Raw genomic sequence first — 15,442 nt, 5'->3', positions numbered from 1 at the left:
TGAACATAGTTAGTGGCCAACAAGGAAGAAACCCTGCCCCAAACAAGCACAAGACAAGTACTGGCACCCAGGGTTACCCTTGACTTCTACAAGTGGATGCACATCCTTCATACACATACATGCACACACATACACATATATACACAAACATGCACATAAATACTCACACATGCATGCACATGCAAGCACATACATGCACACACACATAAACATACACATATATATATGGCTGAGGATGTCACCCAATGATAAAGCATGTGCCTAGCATGCATGAGGCTCTGATTTAATGCCTAGTACTGTCAAAAAATAAACATTAATTTTTTTTAAACAATCCATACATGGGCTAATGAAACAAGCAGAGAGGTTGGGGATTTAGCTCAGTGGTAAAGCGCTTGCCTAGCAACCGCAAGGCCCTGGGTTCGGTCCCCAGCTCCGGAAAAAAAAAAAAAAGAAGAAAAAAACAAGCAGAGAAAAGAGCACAGACGGCCGATAAGTGCTTCTGAAAGTGTTCAGCTCCTCAGCCATCAGAGAAAGGCACATGGAAACTAACCTGAGATTCTTTCTGACCCCTTACATCACCATGGCTATCATCAAAATAAACGATAACAACAGTGCTGGCAGGGATAGAGGGAAAGAGGGATCCTTATTCGGTGCTGACAGAAGCATAAACTAATGTAGCGACTGTGGAAGTCAGTGTGAAGGGGCTTTCCAAAAAATTACAGTAGAACTACCGTATGACACAGCTGTGTCACTTCAAGTCACAAAGCCAGAGCTGAATCCCACCACAGAGGTCCCTGCACGCTCATGTGCACTGCTGAGCTATTCACCATAGCAAGGAAATGGAACTGATCTCCATGTGCATAAACAGACGAATGGGTAATAAGATGTGGTAATCGCATAATAGAATTATACTGTAAAGAATTAGCTGTACATCAGGAAAACTGATGGATCTGGAAAAAATTATACAGACACACACAAACACATACATGTATATATTTGTGTGCACACGTCCGCGTGCACACGCGCGCGCACACACACACACGTATACACACACGTATACATATGTGTGTATGCTCCTGTAATGTTGGGGTTTTACGCTTTCACCTCTCCTTCCACTGCTGCCTAGTAAAAAAGAAAAAACTCTGGCTTCAGAGAAATGACCTGGATTCTCATACTTGAGTCTCCTTAAGCAAGGAAAATTCATAAGCCTGAGAAACAATGCATTCTCCTTTTTTTGTTCTATCCTTGTTTGTTTGTTTGTTTAAATGTTTGTTTTCTAGACAAGGTTTCTGTATGTAGCATTGGCACATTGACTGCCCTGGAACTCACTCCGTAGATCAGGCAGGCCTTGAACTCAGAGACCTGCATCCCTCTGCCTCCCAAGTGCTGGGATTAAATATGTGTGCCACCATCACCTGGCAAATTCTATTGTTTCTTTAATTGATTAATGTTTTAAATATCCCTGTTTTAACACCTAATGTGTCAAATATCAAGAACTATAATCTAAGTAAGTAAACTGGAGCCTGGGTTAACTGTTCAGAGTTTAAAGGAATCCTGACCTGAGCGACCTGAGGAGTCTGCACAGCAATGTGAAGACCAGGCTTGAGGCACGGCTGTACTCTAAAGCCTGCCTGGTCACTTGTCATCGAAGCACGGTTATAGTGAGGCCGGGATTCCATCGCCACAGATTCAACCAACACTTTAAAATATCTGGGGCAGGCGACTGCATCCAAACGGGACAAGTACCTGCCATTGTTCCTTTCTGCTATTCGCTCAGTATAGCCTGACACTTTACACAGCATCTGCAGTGAATTGAGCATAATAACCCACAATCGTTTAAAGTATATGAGGGGCTAGCTCAGTGGATAAGAGCCCTTGCTGCACAAACTTGATGGCCTGAGTTTAATTCCCAGGACCCATATTGAGGTGGAAGAAGAGAACTGACTTCTCACATGTCCTCGAGCCTCCACATGTGCACTGTGGTTCATGACCAATACATAGACATCACATGGCCCACACATAGACATCACTCCTCTGTGCGTGCATGTGTGTGTGTGTGTGTGTGTGTGTGTCTGTGTGTGTCTGTGTGTGTCTGTGTGTGTCTGTGTGTGCAACAACAGGGCAGTGGTGAGGGAAATGGCTCCGCAACACTCACTGCTTTTGCAGAAGACCTTAGATCAGTTCCCAGCATCCACATGATAACTTACAACCACCTCTAATTCCAGTTCCAGGGGATCCAATGCCCTCTCTAGGCCTCCCTCTAAGGCCATTGCACACACACATGATTTAAAAATAAATAATACATACACCCATCTTTTTTTTAAGTAACACAGTAATAATTTTTTAAATAAAATGAAGTAGACAAGAAGATATGGACAGGTCGGAACTAACTGGCATGCCATTTTATGTAAGAGACCTGGGCATCGAAGCTTAGACGACAGGACGATAAACATGGGGGTTCTAGAAGCATGGGTGGGCTAGAACGCCAACTCCCCCACGTTCAAAGCATGTGACTCAGAGAAATTTATCTCAGTTTTCCACACATCTCAGCCGTAGGAAAAGACTCAGCACAGCCCAGTGTCTTCTCCCTGCTTCTTAGTTATGACTCGACTTTCCGCTTCCACTTGGGCATGGCTACTGGGTATGAAGATTCCATGTTCTGCCCATCCGAGGCCAGGAGCAGTCACAGCACTTGGCTATACAAGCCTAGGAGGACAGGAGAAGGAAGGTACCTTGTACCTTCTAGCAAAGTCCTCTCAAAGGGCCTCCTTTTTTTTTTTTAAGATTTATTTATTATTATATATAAGTACATTGTAGCTGTCTTAGGCACACCAGAAGGCATCAGATCTCATTACAGATGGTTGTGAGGCACCATGTGGTTGCTGGGATTTGAACTCAGGACCTCTGGTAGAGCAGTCAGTGCTCTTAACCACTGAGCCATCTCTCCAGCCCCAGGGGCCTCCTTTCTTGTCCCTTCTCCTTCCGATGCTGGCATGTGACTATGGTGCCAGGAGTTTGAATAGTCCCTTGGGCCAGAAGCTACAAATTCCATCCTGAAGGCAACAGAGAATGAGACAGAAGGACCCTGGACTCACAGGGTTGCCTATTCTGGTCTGGCCCTGAACGTCCTGCACTGGGCCTTCCTGAGAGGGAAACACATTAACTAACTAACTAACTAACTAAACTAAACTAACTAACTAACTAACTAAATTGTTGCCATGTCTCACCACTCATGGGTGGCTCTACATAAAGCAGCAATCCTAACCTCAGAAAGTTGCTACAAAACAAGCAATTTAAATGAGCCCCAGCCTGGGCCTGCGGAGACAGCCAGCAAGTGCTCTGTACTGTTCCACTCGCTGGCTGTCTGCAAAGGCATCACTTTGGCTCTCTGCTAAACCATTCTGGCAGGGACACAAAATAAAGGTCAGCTAATTTGCACTTCCAGCATCTCCTGGCTCCAGTGCCCGGCACCAGCGACTTCTGTCTTGTTTCATCTCCTGTCAGTGGTGCCAGAAGCTGGCCGAGAACGTCAACCCGGACTCCATCAATCCAGACTTCACCCTCCTGCGTGGGGGCGGGTGTACAGACCCAATTGTGGCCCATCTTAATCCCATTTTCAGTTCATCAGAGGAGGCCAGGCCTCTTCCCTGGGGATGTTAGGCCCCACCCTGGGGGAAGGGAGAGAAAGCGGGAGTCATCTCCCCAGGGGATATGCAGGCAAAGCAGGAGAAAAAGCAAGGGCCAGAGGTCTGCTATTATGCTATTGTTTCTTCTCAAACAGCTGACAAAGGAGAAGAGGGGGAAGGGAGAGGATGAACATTCCCAGGCCTGGAGTGAATACAGAAAGGAGGGCAAAATGTATGAAGTGCAGATTGTTTGCTGGGCCCTGATATTTCCAGCTCCTCAGTGGGTGTCGGGATGCCTCCTGTGGGGCCACCCCCTGGAGGAGGTGTGGAGGAGCCTAGAGCCTAAAGCAGTGGGTTCAAGAATTCACTCGAGGCAGAGGCTAGCTCCCCATCTGTCAGCAGCAGGGATGAATGGGGGTGAAAGAGCTGAGTTTATTTATAAGGCTGCCCTGAGGTTCCTACCCACATTCCAAGCTTCTGACTCATGATCAAGATTCAGATCTCCATCCTGGTTCATACCAGTCCCATCACATGGATGGGGTTTGTGGAGGTTCCTCTTCTGAAGGTGGTTGGATAGGATGCTGGTGATAGATACATAGGATGACTATATATAACCTAGTAGGCGTGCCCATGTCCAAGGAGACCTCTCTAGGCTCTTTCTCGCTCTGCCCTGGCCTAAAGAGTCAGGCATTGTCCGTGTAAGAAACATAACTCTAACTTTGGAGGGGATTTAAAAAAAAATAAGTTTATTCTGAAGCCAAATATAAATGATCATGGCCCAGGAACACAGATTCAAAGTCCTTCAAATTCCAACACAGAAACGGTTTCACCACACTGTTATTCTAAGAACAGAGCAAAGAAAGCCATACATTGAGGAACTGTTCAAAGCCATTGGTGGAAACACTCCATACATAGGAGGACTAAAGCGAGTGAGGAGATCTCTGCTGTAGCCTTTTCATTGTGGAACCTGGCGATCCGCTAAGTGAATACATTCTAAAAGGTTTAATCTGTCAATTACAGGATGTAAGAGGTGGGCAAGAAACGGCCATTCAGAGGGCCAAAAGATAGCCCAAGATAAAGTGCAGTAGGGCTCTGGACCTAAAGCATTCCAAGCCCTCTGTGATCACTGAAGTCCTGATTGCCCCACCAGCCTTTCGGGAGGGGCATTGGGAGATGTGGCTTCCTCTAGGGACTTTGGTTCACCGTATTATTCCCTGGTGTGCAGTTCAGAGCTTACCCAAGCTCTTGTATAAACAGCCCAGCCGGGATCCGTCTACATAGCCTGCTTACAGCAAGAAAAATCACCAGCTCCCTGCCAGGAATCAAGTCACCTGAGCTGCCTGTCACCATCCATCAAGCAGTTTGTCACCTCCTGACCCCCACACACTCCTGTTCTCCGCCATGATGGGTTAAGTCCTCTTGTGTGCCTGGTCCTGATCTCTAACCTTGCAAACCACATACAGTTTCAGCAGCCATACAAAACACTTCAGTGTGTACTGATGGGCCCTATCCCATTCTTTGCCCACTCTGGTCCTCCCTGGGAAGAGGGCAAAGGAAAGGAAACACCCGAGAACCACTCATCCTTCAGAAGCCTTAGAGAACTGCTTGTAGGACTCTCCTCTCATATCGGAGTCTATGAACGCTTGGTCTCTCACGGGAACCCCACACATTCTCAATATGCTTTGGACACCGTCTAAATTACTTACACTACTAACTATGGTATAGGTTCACGGATATAGTTGTCACTACACATTGTTTAAGGAATGATAAGAAAAAAAAACTGTGTGTTCAGAACAGATATAGTTTTCCTACCATTGGTTGCATCCACAGACAGGGACCCGTGGATGCAGGATGACTGCATTTTGCTACAGCCCCTGGGGTTTGTTGTGATAGGGAGAGATGGATGCTAGGACTTTTTCTAGCCCTCCTAAGGGTTTGCCCAAGAGGCAAAGCGCCAGCCCACCCAAAGGAAACCTCTGAAAACTCATAGCAACTGCTGAAGCTCTGCGGTAAGGCTAGACCACCAGAGACCATTGCCACGGCTGTCACCTTCACCACGGTCCCTTAGCTCATCTCCGGAGCTGTTCTTACGTAGATAATGTAATGACGGTATAGGAAAGGTTCTCTCATTTCAGTGTTCAGTAGCAGAGACCCCATAGGAGTGGGACACTAAGAGGCAGAGCAGGAAAGGAACCCAGGTGAGGACATGAGGAAGGGAGGAAGTTGGAGACTCCTTCCTGGTCCAGGACGTTCCTTGTATAAGTCCTCATTCCTTATGTAGCCTTTTGGTGACTCAGGAAGACTGGAGAAACAGCTCGTGTTGTCAAGGGGAATGTATGCAGATGCTAGGCTTCAAACCCCAACAATAGGACACGGAGAGATGGGCGGTCTGTAAAGCCAACTCACGGTGCTGTCATTTAGCCACCAACCTACACTTGGCTCCTTGAGTTTGCTGGATTCCAGGGGCCAAACTCTCTTATAGCTGGAGAGATGGCTACTCTCCCAATGGACCCAGATCTAAGTTCCCCATTCAGCACCCACGTGATGCCTTGCAACCATCTGTGACTCAAGTTCCAGGGGATATGACAACCCTGACGGCCTCCTTAGGCACCAGGCATGTGCCGCATGCATGCAGGCAAAACACCCATGCATGTCAAATAAAAGTCAAAAGTAAATAAAGATGATTCAACGACTTTCAATCCCAGGCAGGCAAACGAATGGCTGTCCCAATCGCTAAGAGCCCACTCCACACCAAACTCCTTGATGAAATCACCCTCCCACGAGCACCTGCAGACTCCCCACCCGGTTCCATCTAGATAGAGCGAGAAGTGACAGGTCAGCCCTTGCAAACAAACAATTGTGTAATGAGGACATGAAGAGCGAATTGCTCTGTCCCCAACAGGATGGATACTTTGTGTGCTTCTCTGGGCTATTGAGGAGATGTGCTATAGTCACTGAAAGTCAACAACAGTTTTACAAATATTAGCCCATACGACAGGTGATTTCCCGAGGACAAGAGACGTCTCGGGTGAGCTGGACGAGAGGGAAAAACGTTCTGTGGGATGAAAGGTGGTGAAAGGCCAAACAAACACAGCACAGAAAAGTGTCCTGTGCTCCCATAAGAAACACCAAATTCAGAGGTGAGAGGAGTAGTTTGAAGTAAGTACTAAGGGGTAAGAGCTCACACACCGGCCCCCAGCAACTGGACCAGAGGGGTCCTGGACTCTAGTATTCAGGGACATGGATAGATACACACAGCTCTAACTCCAAAGGAGTGTGCTCTCTCAGGAAGCTGGGAGCCGGCTAGAGCTGAGCTGTGCATGATGGCCAGAAAGACCCTGGTTATTCCAAGGCCTTGACTCTTAGTCAAGATCAGAACACCCGGCCCATCTGGCTGTTGTTTGCAGAGCGCCTTCAGGCGGGGGCTGGGGGATGAATAGGTAACTTTGAGAATCTCATCCAACTCTTGAGATTGGAATTCCTAACATTGATGAAAATCCATTTCTCCCAATCCTGACCCATCTGTTGCCACGGGATCATTCTCCTGCTGTGGCTCAAGTAAAAGTTAGCAACATCACCCTCGGGCTCCCCAATAACGACTGGTCATCGTGAAGACCAACTCTTAGGAATTACAGGGAGAGATCTCTTGACGCCAAGTATGGAAGTGTCCTCATACTCTTGACAGCAGTGCCAGTCTTGTCACCCTGGGGAATGTGACCTGAGGGTGAGTGACAATGGCTTTGGTGACTGGATCTCCCAGGCCAGGCCAAAGCCACCAAGTACAATGCTGCAGGCTAAACTGTGCCAACAGTGATATGCCAAGTGGCTAACACTTACATAGTGGGCCTCATCATCTGTATATTGTGTGATGTGCAGTGGCCATGGTCATAATGGCGGGTTTCCATCAGTGACGGGAGATTGCCTTAGGAAAGGGGTGTGGTTTTCATAGCTAGCATGGCTGCTCTGTGGGCTAACATCTATGGGGCTTTGGGCTTTAAGTTACATACAGGACACGAGACCAAGGCTACCATCCTCTTGGGAAGTTCAGCCCTTCCCTCCTTGCTCCCCAGACTTAATTTTACAAAAAGAGAAAGGTTAACTAAGGATCTTTCTAAAAACATGGGTTGTGTGGTAGCTATGAGCAAATGAGCGTCACTTAATCTGAACATCACTTAATCTGAGCATTTCTGGCTTGGGCTCTAGACTCAGCTGGCAAAAAAAAAAAAAAAAAAAAAAAAAAAGCCATTGTCAGCCCCAGCAGAGAGAGGCTCTGGGTCTGTTGGTACAACAGGTAAACGTTCTTCCCCAAGGTATAAGAATTATGACCAGGCTCTCTGAAAGAGCTATGAAAATCAAGAGAAAAGAGAGGTGACTGGTTCTGACAGCTGACCAAAGCAGTTAGGCCAACTCAGCCTCCCCCAGAACACTCAACCATTCCAACTGACTCCTGAAACCAAGGCCATCGGCTGGTGATAGACTCCCAGCCAGCAGACCCAATTTCTAAGCCTGGGCCCAGGGGGAGCAAGAAGATAGGAGAGGCCACATTAATCACCTCCCAGGAGATGAGTCACTGTGCATCCCAGCCAATGAAAGATCCCCAGCTGTGAGCAAACACTATCTGATTGGCTAAGGGCAGAATACAGTTCTCTAGGTAAACAATCTGAAACTATGAACTAGGAGTGCTGGGCTTGAAGGAGTTTGTGCCTCAGGGAGGTGTGTTTGGAGCCTGGGTCCTGAACCAAGGACCACGTACTTAGTGCCTTAGGCTGGTCCCAGGATGCTGGTTAATGCACTCAGGAGACAAAGTGAGTAGGGACACGTAGCTGGAGCCTTAAAATGTGTCCCCGCAGACTTAGCCAAGCTGCTTCTTCACTTTGTCCTCCTTGAACAAAGCACCCAGTCTTTCCCTTCCCCACTCAACCCCAGTATCAGGTTCTCTCCAGGAAAAGTCTGTCTGCACCTCCCACTAACACCACATAAAAGGGAGTGTTCCTTGGTACTCTGAGGGTGGGGAGCATCTGTCAAGCCCTTGCTGTTTGCAGCCTGTGTTTGTAAAATCAAACAAAACAAAACCTGTTGCTCTCAGTTGAAAGGGGGTGGGGAGAGGGAATACCACCAACCAACAACAGAACTCTAATTTGGAAACGCAAAGGGGAAATGAGAAAAGTCTCTCATGCACCATACCTTGATTGAATTTCTTTTGAAGTCTGTCTGTTGGTCAAGCATCCCTAGAGGAAGGGCTTGCCTCTCTCACTTGCTTATTTGGATGTATTGATGCGCTGGGGATCCTATTTTTTCAAGCCCACAGGCCGATGTGATGGAAGCGATTCCTCATTTGAGGTTCCCTTTTCGGGGTGACTCTAGCTTGTGTCAAGTTGAGAAAAATTAACCAGCACACCCAACCATAGGGGAGAGAATCTCAACAGCTCGGCCCTAAAGGGACAAATGTCAGATATCTCAAGCCAGGGGGAAGAGGAAATCCCCCTTCTGCACAAAGCGCGCTCCTCTTGGCGCTCAGTCTGGAGCTCAGTCTGCCTCGTTAGCAACCATGGCCACCTGCCAGGCAACCACCCAACGGGCCTAGCGCTGATGAATCACTGGAAGCACAAGGGCAAAGACAGCTTTTGGAATGTGTTTGTTTACAAGTTGGAAGTTGCTTAAGAGTTTGGGCCTTGACATTCCGCATCGGTCCACGAGAGTCTCCCGAGTCTGACATTCTCCTGTATTCAGACAACATTTTTTTTTTTTTTTGGTTCTTTTTCTTTCGGAGCTGGGGACCGAACCCAGGGCCTTGCGCTTCCTAGGTAAGCGCTCTACCACTGAGCTAAATCCCCAGCCCCTCTCCTGTATTCAGAGGCTTGATGTGAAAACTAACAAAGATTCATTGGATGAGTAACGGGCTATTAGTAAAGCTATCTCTGCTGAGCTGCTGCATTAGTGTCTATCGCTGTTATTTCTTGACATGGGAGAGGTGGGTTTGTCCATTTGTGTGCAGATTTGGGTGAATTAGGCTTCTACCAGGGAAGGATTCTGGGTTATTGTTGTTGGGGAGACCATTACAATCCTAGCTAATACCACCCAAAGCTTATGTCCCATCCCACTGAATAGTTTTGAGACCCATTAACTGTAACAACCTCATACACAATAAAGAATTTAAGAGCTAAAAGGAACGTAAAGAATCTTGTGATATCTAGGTCCTGAAGAAGGAAGGGTCTACAGGTAGAGAGATGTGGATAACACTTTTGCAGGCAGAGGGACGCACAGGGAGTGGTGTGGATAACCTTTACACAGGTAGGGAGACGTGGGTGATTCTTTTGTAACTAGAGGGATGTGGGCATCCCTTTTGTAAGTAGAATGATACAGGCAGCTCTTCTTTTGCTCGTACGCAATCTAAGACGAGAGTACCTGTCTTATATACAATATAAATACAACATAAGGCAGGAGTACCTACACCAGATAACAGATACCACAGCCATCACCCACCCTGCAGTTCCCCGCCCCCAGAACTGTAATAATCTCCATTGTCCCCACCATATACTTTGCTATTGCCTCACTAAGTGGTGGAGACACTGGCTATACGTACCCAGTTTTAAAGAAAGTACAAGGCCAAGGAAAATATTAGAATTAGACAAAATTCTAGCCAAAATAAGTTTTCAATTTAAAAAGACTCATGAACACCTCATATTGAACAGCCAAAGAGACCCATTTCTCACCCAACCCCTGAAGAGAGAAAGAAACCATGATCCTGAGTCCCTTGCCTTAATTCTAGGAGTCACGAATCATCCAGACCACATCCAGGCCAGTGTGTACCAACCTGCTGCATGTCCCCAGAGGAGCTGGTGCAGTTAGTGCTGGGAGGAGATGTCCGTTTACACCGCTGGTTCTCACTACTCAGGGCCCAGGAGTTGGCAAAGTCGTAGGGGTCTGAGGTCAAGGTCCCTGCAGAGAAAAGTTCCTAAGAAATGATGCTTCAGTTAAGCCTCACCAAGACTTCTGCATGAAAGCTATTTGCCAGTTGTGGCCTGAATCAAACTTCTTCTATGCTAGAACTCAGGCATTTGGACCACGGGCCTTTTGAACAGTGCTCAGCATGACACCACAGTGCACGGGCACTGGAGCTCAGCTAGCCATGGTCAGAGGGACAGACACAATGAAGGAGGTGACATGAAAGATGATGAGGATGTCACCACAGAAGCGTCTCTGTGCAGCAGAGATCATATCCACAGCTGGTCAGAATGCCGAGAACAGTTGACCAGGGGGCGCTGTGGTGGTTTGAATAGATATGGCCCCCATAGACTCATGTGTTTGAATGCTTGGTCCATAGGGAGTGGCACTATTAGGAGGTGTGGAGTAGGTGGGCCTTGTTGGAGGAAGTGTGTTACTGTGGGGGTGGGCTTTGAGGTATCCCGTGTTTAAACTATGCCTACTGTAGCACACAGCACCCTACTGCCTGTGGGCCAAGATGTAAAACTCTCAGCTCCTTCTCCAGCACCACGTCGGCCTACATGCCACCATGTCCTGCCACGGTGACAATAAACTGAACCTCTGAAACGGTAAGCCAGCCCCAATTAAACGGTCCCCTCATAAGAGTTGCCACCCGTGGTCATGGTGTCTCTTCACAGCAATAGAAACGTTAAGACAGGTACACAACCCCAACTTACACATCTAACTCCACAGAAAAGGAAGCAGAAAGATTGTAAGAGTCGGAAGACCAGAAAGATTGCTGTGAGACGGTGTCTTCTGTATACGACAGAGACGTTGCACCCACGAAATTTCAAAAACAGGATTGCCTGAACAAGACCAGGACAGTGGCAATACCAGTGACATGCCAACATGGATGGGAGGAGACCTATCCACATCCCACCTTTAGATGAAGAGATAGAGCAATTCATGACCAGAGAGAGAGGGAGACTGAATCTTCTCTAAGAATGAGCCCCCCATAGGCTATTCAATCATGAGGGGTCAGGCCTAAGCAAATACACACATGAGCAACACTAAATGGACTGGGGGGGGGTGCTTGCGCATGCGTGTATGTGTGTGTTCATGCGCACATGTGCATACATACACACACACGTGTGTGTGTGTGTGTGTGTGTGTGTGTGTGTGTGTGTGTGTGTAACAATATAGAAGAAGAAGTCATAGGAGGGATTAAATCAGGGGACACACAAAAGGAGTTGGAAGGGCAAAGGAGAGGGGAAGTAGAAATAATGAATAGTACTCACATATGAACTTCTCAAAATCAGTGCTTGGATGAATTTTACATTTAAAAAGAAAGATAATGCAGATGATGCCATTCACCCCCCACCTCTCCATGTCTTGGCATGCCCTTCCCCTTCTGTACGGACCATTTTTCTCCTCCCTTGTCATGGTTTTAATATAAGACGCCCCCACACACGCTCTCATGTGGTCAAGGCTTGGTCCTCAACACTTGGTACTATTTAGAGAAGTTCTGGGAACTTTAGGACATAGAAGCCTCGCCTAGTTAGAGGAAGTAAGTCATTAGAGTGAGTCCTTGCCCTGGCTCACACCTGTGTTCCTTTTCCCTGCTTTCTGTTTGCTGCCGTGAAATGCTCCTCCTCCACTGCACACCCCTGTCTGCCGTGATGCTCTGCCTCGGAACTGAGGACTGTGGGCTGAAATCTCAGAAACTGTGAGCTCAAACTAAGTCCTTTCTTCTCTGACTGGTTGGTTTAGATATTTTGTCATAGAGTCAAGCACAGCAGCCAACTCGTTCTTACCATGCAACTCTCTCTACCCAGTCCTGGACACAGAACCCAAGAACGACCAACCTTTCTGAGCTAGTTCTCCTTCCTTCCCCCATCCCAGCCTGGTGGGGTGTGCCCTTCTCCTTGTCTAGCACCCTAGGCAACTCTCCACAAAAACTCTTATCTTCCTTTGGGTTCCTTTGCAGCCTTGACCCTCTATGACTTTTGAGCTAGTATTCAACAACAGTGAGCTCCTTTGTTCAGAGCACGGGTATGAGTCTTAGCTGTGGGTTCAGCCACAGTGGATTCTGGATGCTCAGAACACAAGTGTAGAATGAAGGTAAGGATGTGACATGAGTCTTAAGACCCCCTCCAACCCCTCTCCACCCCTTCCCGAGTCACTGGCTCTTCTGGGTTCCCATTCTCAATGTCCAGGTGCTTTTATGCCTGTATTCTTCATACTGTAGTACGTAGTATGTAGTATGTATGTAGTATGTAGTACTGTACTATGTAGCTACCACAGAAGGCTTGAGGTCCAACACGCCTGGAGCACAGGCTCCTCCTGATAACCTTGCTGAATATTTATTATGGTAGTAGTTTCTGTCTGTTATTTTTGTACTATTGACGTGAACAATCCCTTACTTAGCCAGACCTAGAGAGGCCATTTAAGGTCAAGGAGTACACGTGGGGATAAAATAAATCACCTGTATGGGAAGAAAAGGGAGTCCTTTATAATTATTCAGTATCTAGGGTTTGATGAGCAGAAAAGAAAGTCCTCCTCCAGTGATGCGCTCATTTAAAAAATACTCTGTACACATTACACAAATGAGTCAGCTGAAGGTCTTGGGAGGAGGCGCTTCTCTGGGATTACCCGCAGGGGCCCTGTATACAGAGGTTAACTGAAAAGCTACCTACTCTTCCAACCTGTATAACTTGTTGGAAGTCAGAGGAAACTAATCGACCGACCAGGGGAGCCCAGTGGAGAGAACGGAAATTTGTATGATTTCCACTCTGTGATGGATGCTGTGATTGACGGATGCTCTTTGGTACCCAATCGCATCGAGTAGGCTTGGACCTCTTGAGGAAGAGGTAGAGAAGAAGCAATCTCATGGGGATGGGGAAGTTCCTTCTACCAACCAGTGAGATCCGGCTGCCCCCCTCGTCCTGAGTGTCAAATTCTTTGTTTGTCCAGGACAATTCAGACTCAAAAATCTTTTTCAGCCCTGATTTTGTATAGTGTGAAATTTTATGGCTAAATAGGAAGCGAAGCAGAAGGGTGTCCAGCAGATGGAATTACAGACATTATTATTTAAGGGGAGGGATCTCAGAGATCAAGAAACAAAACAAGTTGAGACTCTCAGAGGTCAGAAAATAAACTTAATAGTTTGGGAACAAATAGTATTGGGTCTGAATTGAGAACTGAACTAAATAAAGCACTTTCTGGGGATGGTTCCAAAAACAGCACCAGGGACTGAACTTTTGCCAACAAATACCACTTTCCTTCCATAGTGTACGTCATATTTAAGTGTGTGTGTGTTATACACATACATACATACATATTACCATGGACAAACATTCTATTGAATCCACAAATAACTTCAAAAAGAGTAGACAGAATTCTGAGAAACGAGAAAAGAGAAATGAGGGGAGGAGAAGAGGAAGAATAACAAAGATAACCGGGAAGAACAGACAAGTTGGCTGGTTGCCAAGAGGATTAGATTGAGGGCAGCCATCTTGAACTTGCATGACAGGGAGGTGGAGCTAAACCCCTGTTGTGAAGGTGTGGTCCTGCAAGGACACTCTCTTTGAGAAAGCTGACAAGAAAAGCTACCTACTCTGAAAAATAGAAAAACAAAAGTTTGTTTCCTTGGCCTGGGCTCAGGATAAGAGGGGGAAAAAAATCTCTCCCAAAAGCATAGAATAAGGAGAAAGCTTGAGTGGGGCAGGGAGGGTGTTGAGATTCAGATTTTTGTTTCTTTTAAGATTAGTATTCAGCTGAGTATGGTGGCTCGTGCCCTTAATCTCAGCACTAGAGACACAGGCAGGCAGATCTCTGAGTTTGAGGCCAGCCTGGTCTACAGAGCAAGTTCCAGGAGAGGCAGGGCTACGAAGAGAAACCGTGTCTGGAAAAATGCTTTTAAAAAGAGAGGGGGAAAGAGAATCAACAATTCAATGCAGAGTGCACATTGAACAGAAAACCTCTCTGAAGATGAGCTGGCAATCCAAAATTGTGGAACACAGACTCAGTGGACTGTGAATAGGGGTCAGCAGGCATTAAATTAGCAGGTTGGAGGCTCCGGATACTCTGAACAGACAGCTTACCCTCCTGCGTCCTAAAGTCATCTTCAGCGAAGATGTTGAAGTCACCACACAGCCCACAGGTCTTGTTGAAGTGTCTGTCTGACATCAGGACTTGGAAGTTGCCGTCGCCGTCAATTCTGGCCGCAAAGCCGAAGGCCTCACTGGAAATTTTGTAGTACCCAGCCTCATGCTCTACATAGAGTCCCTTGGAGGCATAGGGCATGGAGATGCTGGAGGGCAGAGGGCAAGCGCATTGAGCTTCTGGTTCACTTTTAGGATCTCTCCAATCTCCTGACCCAAACCCGTGTGTCAGGCTTCAGATGGTGAAGCACAGTGATCAAGGTTCTGGACCAGCACTGCAGAGACCTGGGCCTTTGGGCTCAGTTTCTACATTTAGATTCTGATGGAGTGAAAGATGTGTGAGAAGGGCTCCAGGGTCCTTCACATTGGGACACCCGAGCTTCTGACTTACCTTTGGTCCCCCTGCATCACGGTGCCGTTGGCAAACAAATGGATGTCAAAAAACTCCCCAAGATACACAGACAGGCCCACTCTCTTGCCATCTTGGAAGTTCCCTAAGAGGAAAAACAAAAAGTTCCATCCAAAATTGATAAATCTGTTACTGTGTGTCTGTAATCTCCATGTAAGACTTCTCCTGAAAGACCCAACAGAAAAGCAGCGTTTTCCCTGAAACTCCATCATCTGACTCTTTGTAAGTATGAAGGGTTGATGCACGGCCCTCAGCGGACTCCCATAGGCATGGCCATGCCCTTCTGGACGCTCATCATCTTGGTGTAAAAATAAGACTCA

General features: G+C 47.1%; 1 protein-coding gene across 2 annotated transcripts in view; it reads right to left on the bottom strand.

The window, feature by feature from the left end:
* Window positions 1-15,442, bottom strand: part of Vwf (von Willebrand factor) — a 134,858-nt gene that overhangs the window by 100,812 nt on the left and 18,604 nt on the right. For both annotated transcript variants that reach the window (XM_063285420.1, NM_053889.1), the window contains exons 4-6: window positions 15,105-15,207; window positions 14,654-14,862; window positions 10,441-10,565 (exon numbers count right to left, since the gene is read on the bottom strand). In XM_063285420.1, the coding sequence (XP_063141490.1) occupies window positions 10,441-10,565; window positions 14,654-14,862; window positions 15,105-15,207 (437 nt within the window). The remainder of the gene's footprint in view (window positions 1-10,440; window positions 10,566-14,653; window positions 14,863-15,104; window positions 15,208-15,442) is intronic.

The sequence above is a fragment of the Rattus norvegicus genome, chromosome 4, assembly GCF_036323735.1.
Source record: "Rattus norvegicus strain BN/NHsdMcwi chromosome 4, GRCr8, whole genome shotgun sequence".
Classification (NCBI taxonomy): Eukaryota; Metazoa; Chordata; class Mammalia; order Rodentia; family Muridae; genus Rattus; species Rattus norvegicus.
Note: the sequence above shows the minus strand (reverse complement) of the source record. Positions and strands in the feature narration are given on the sequence as shown.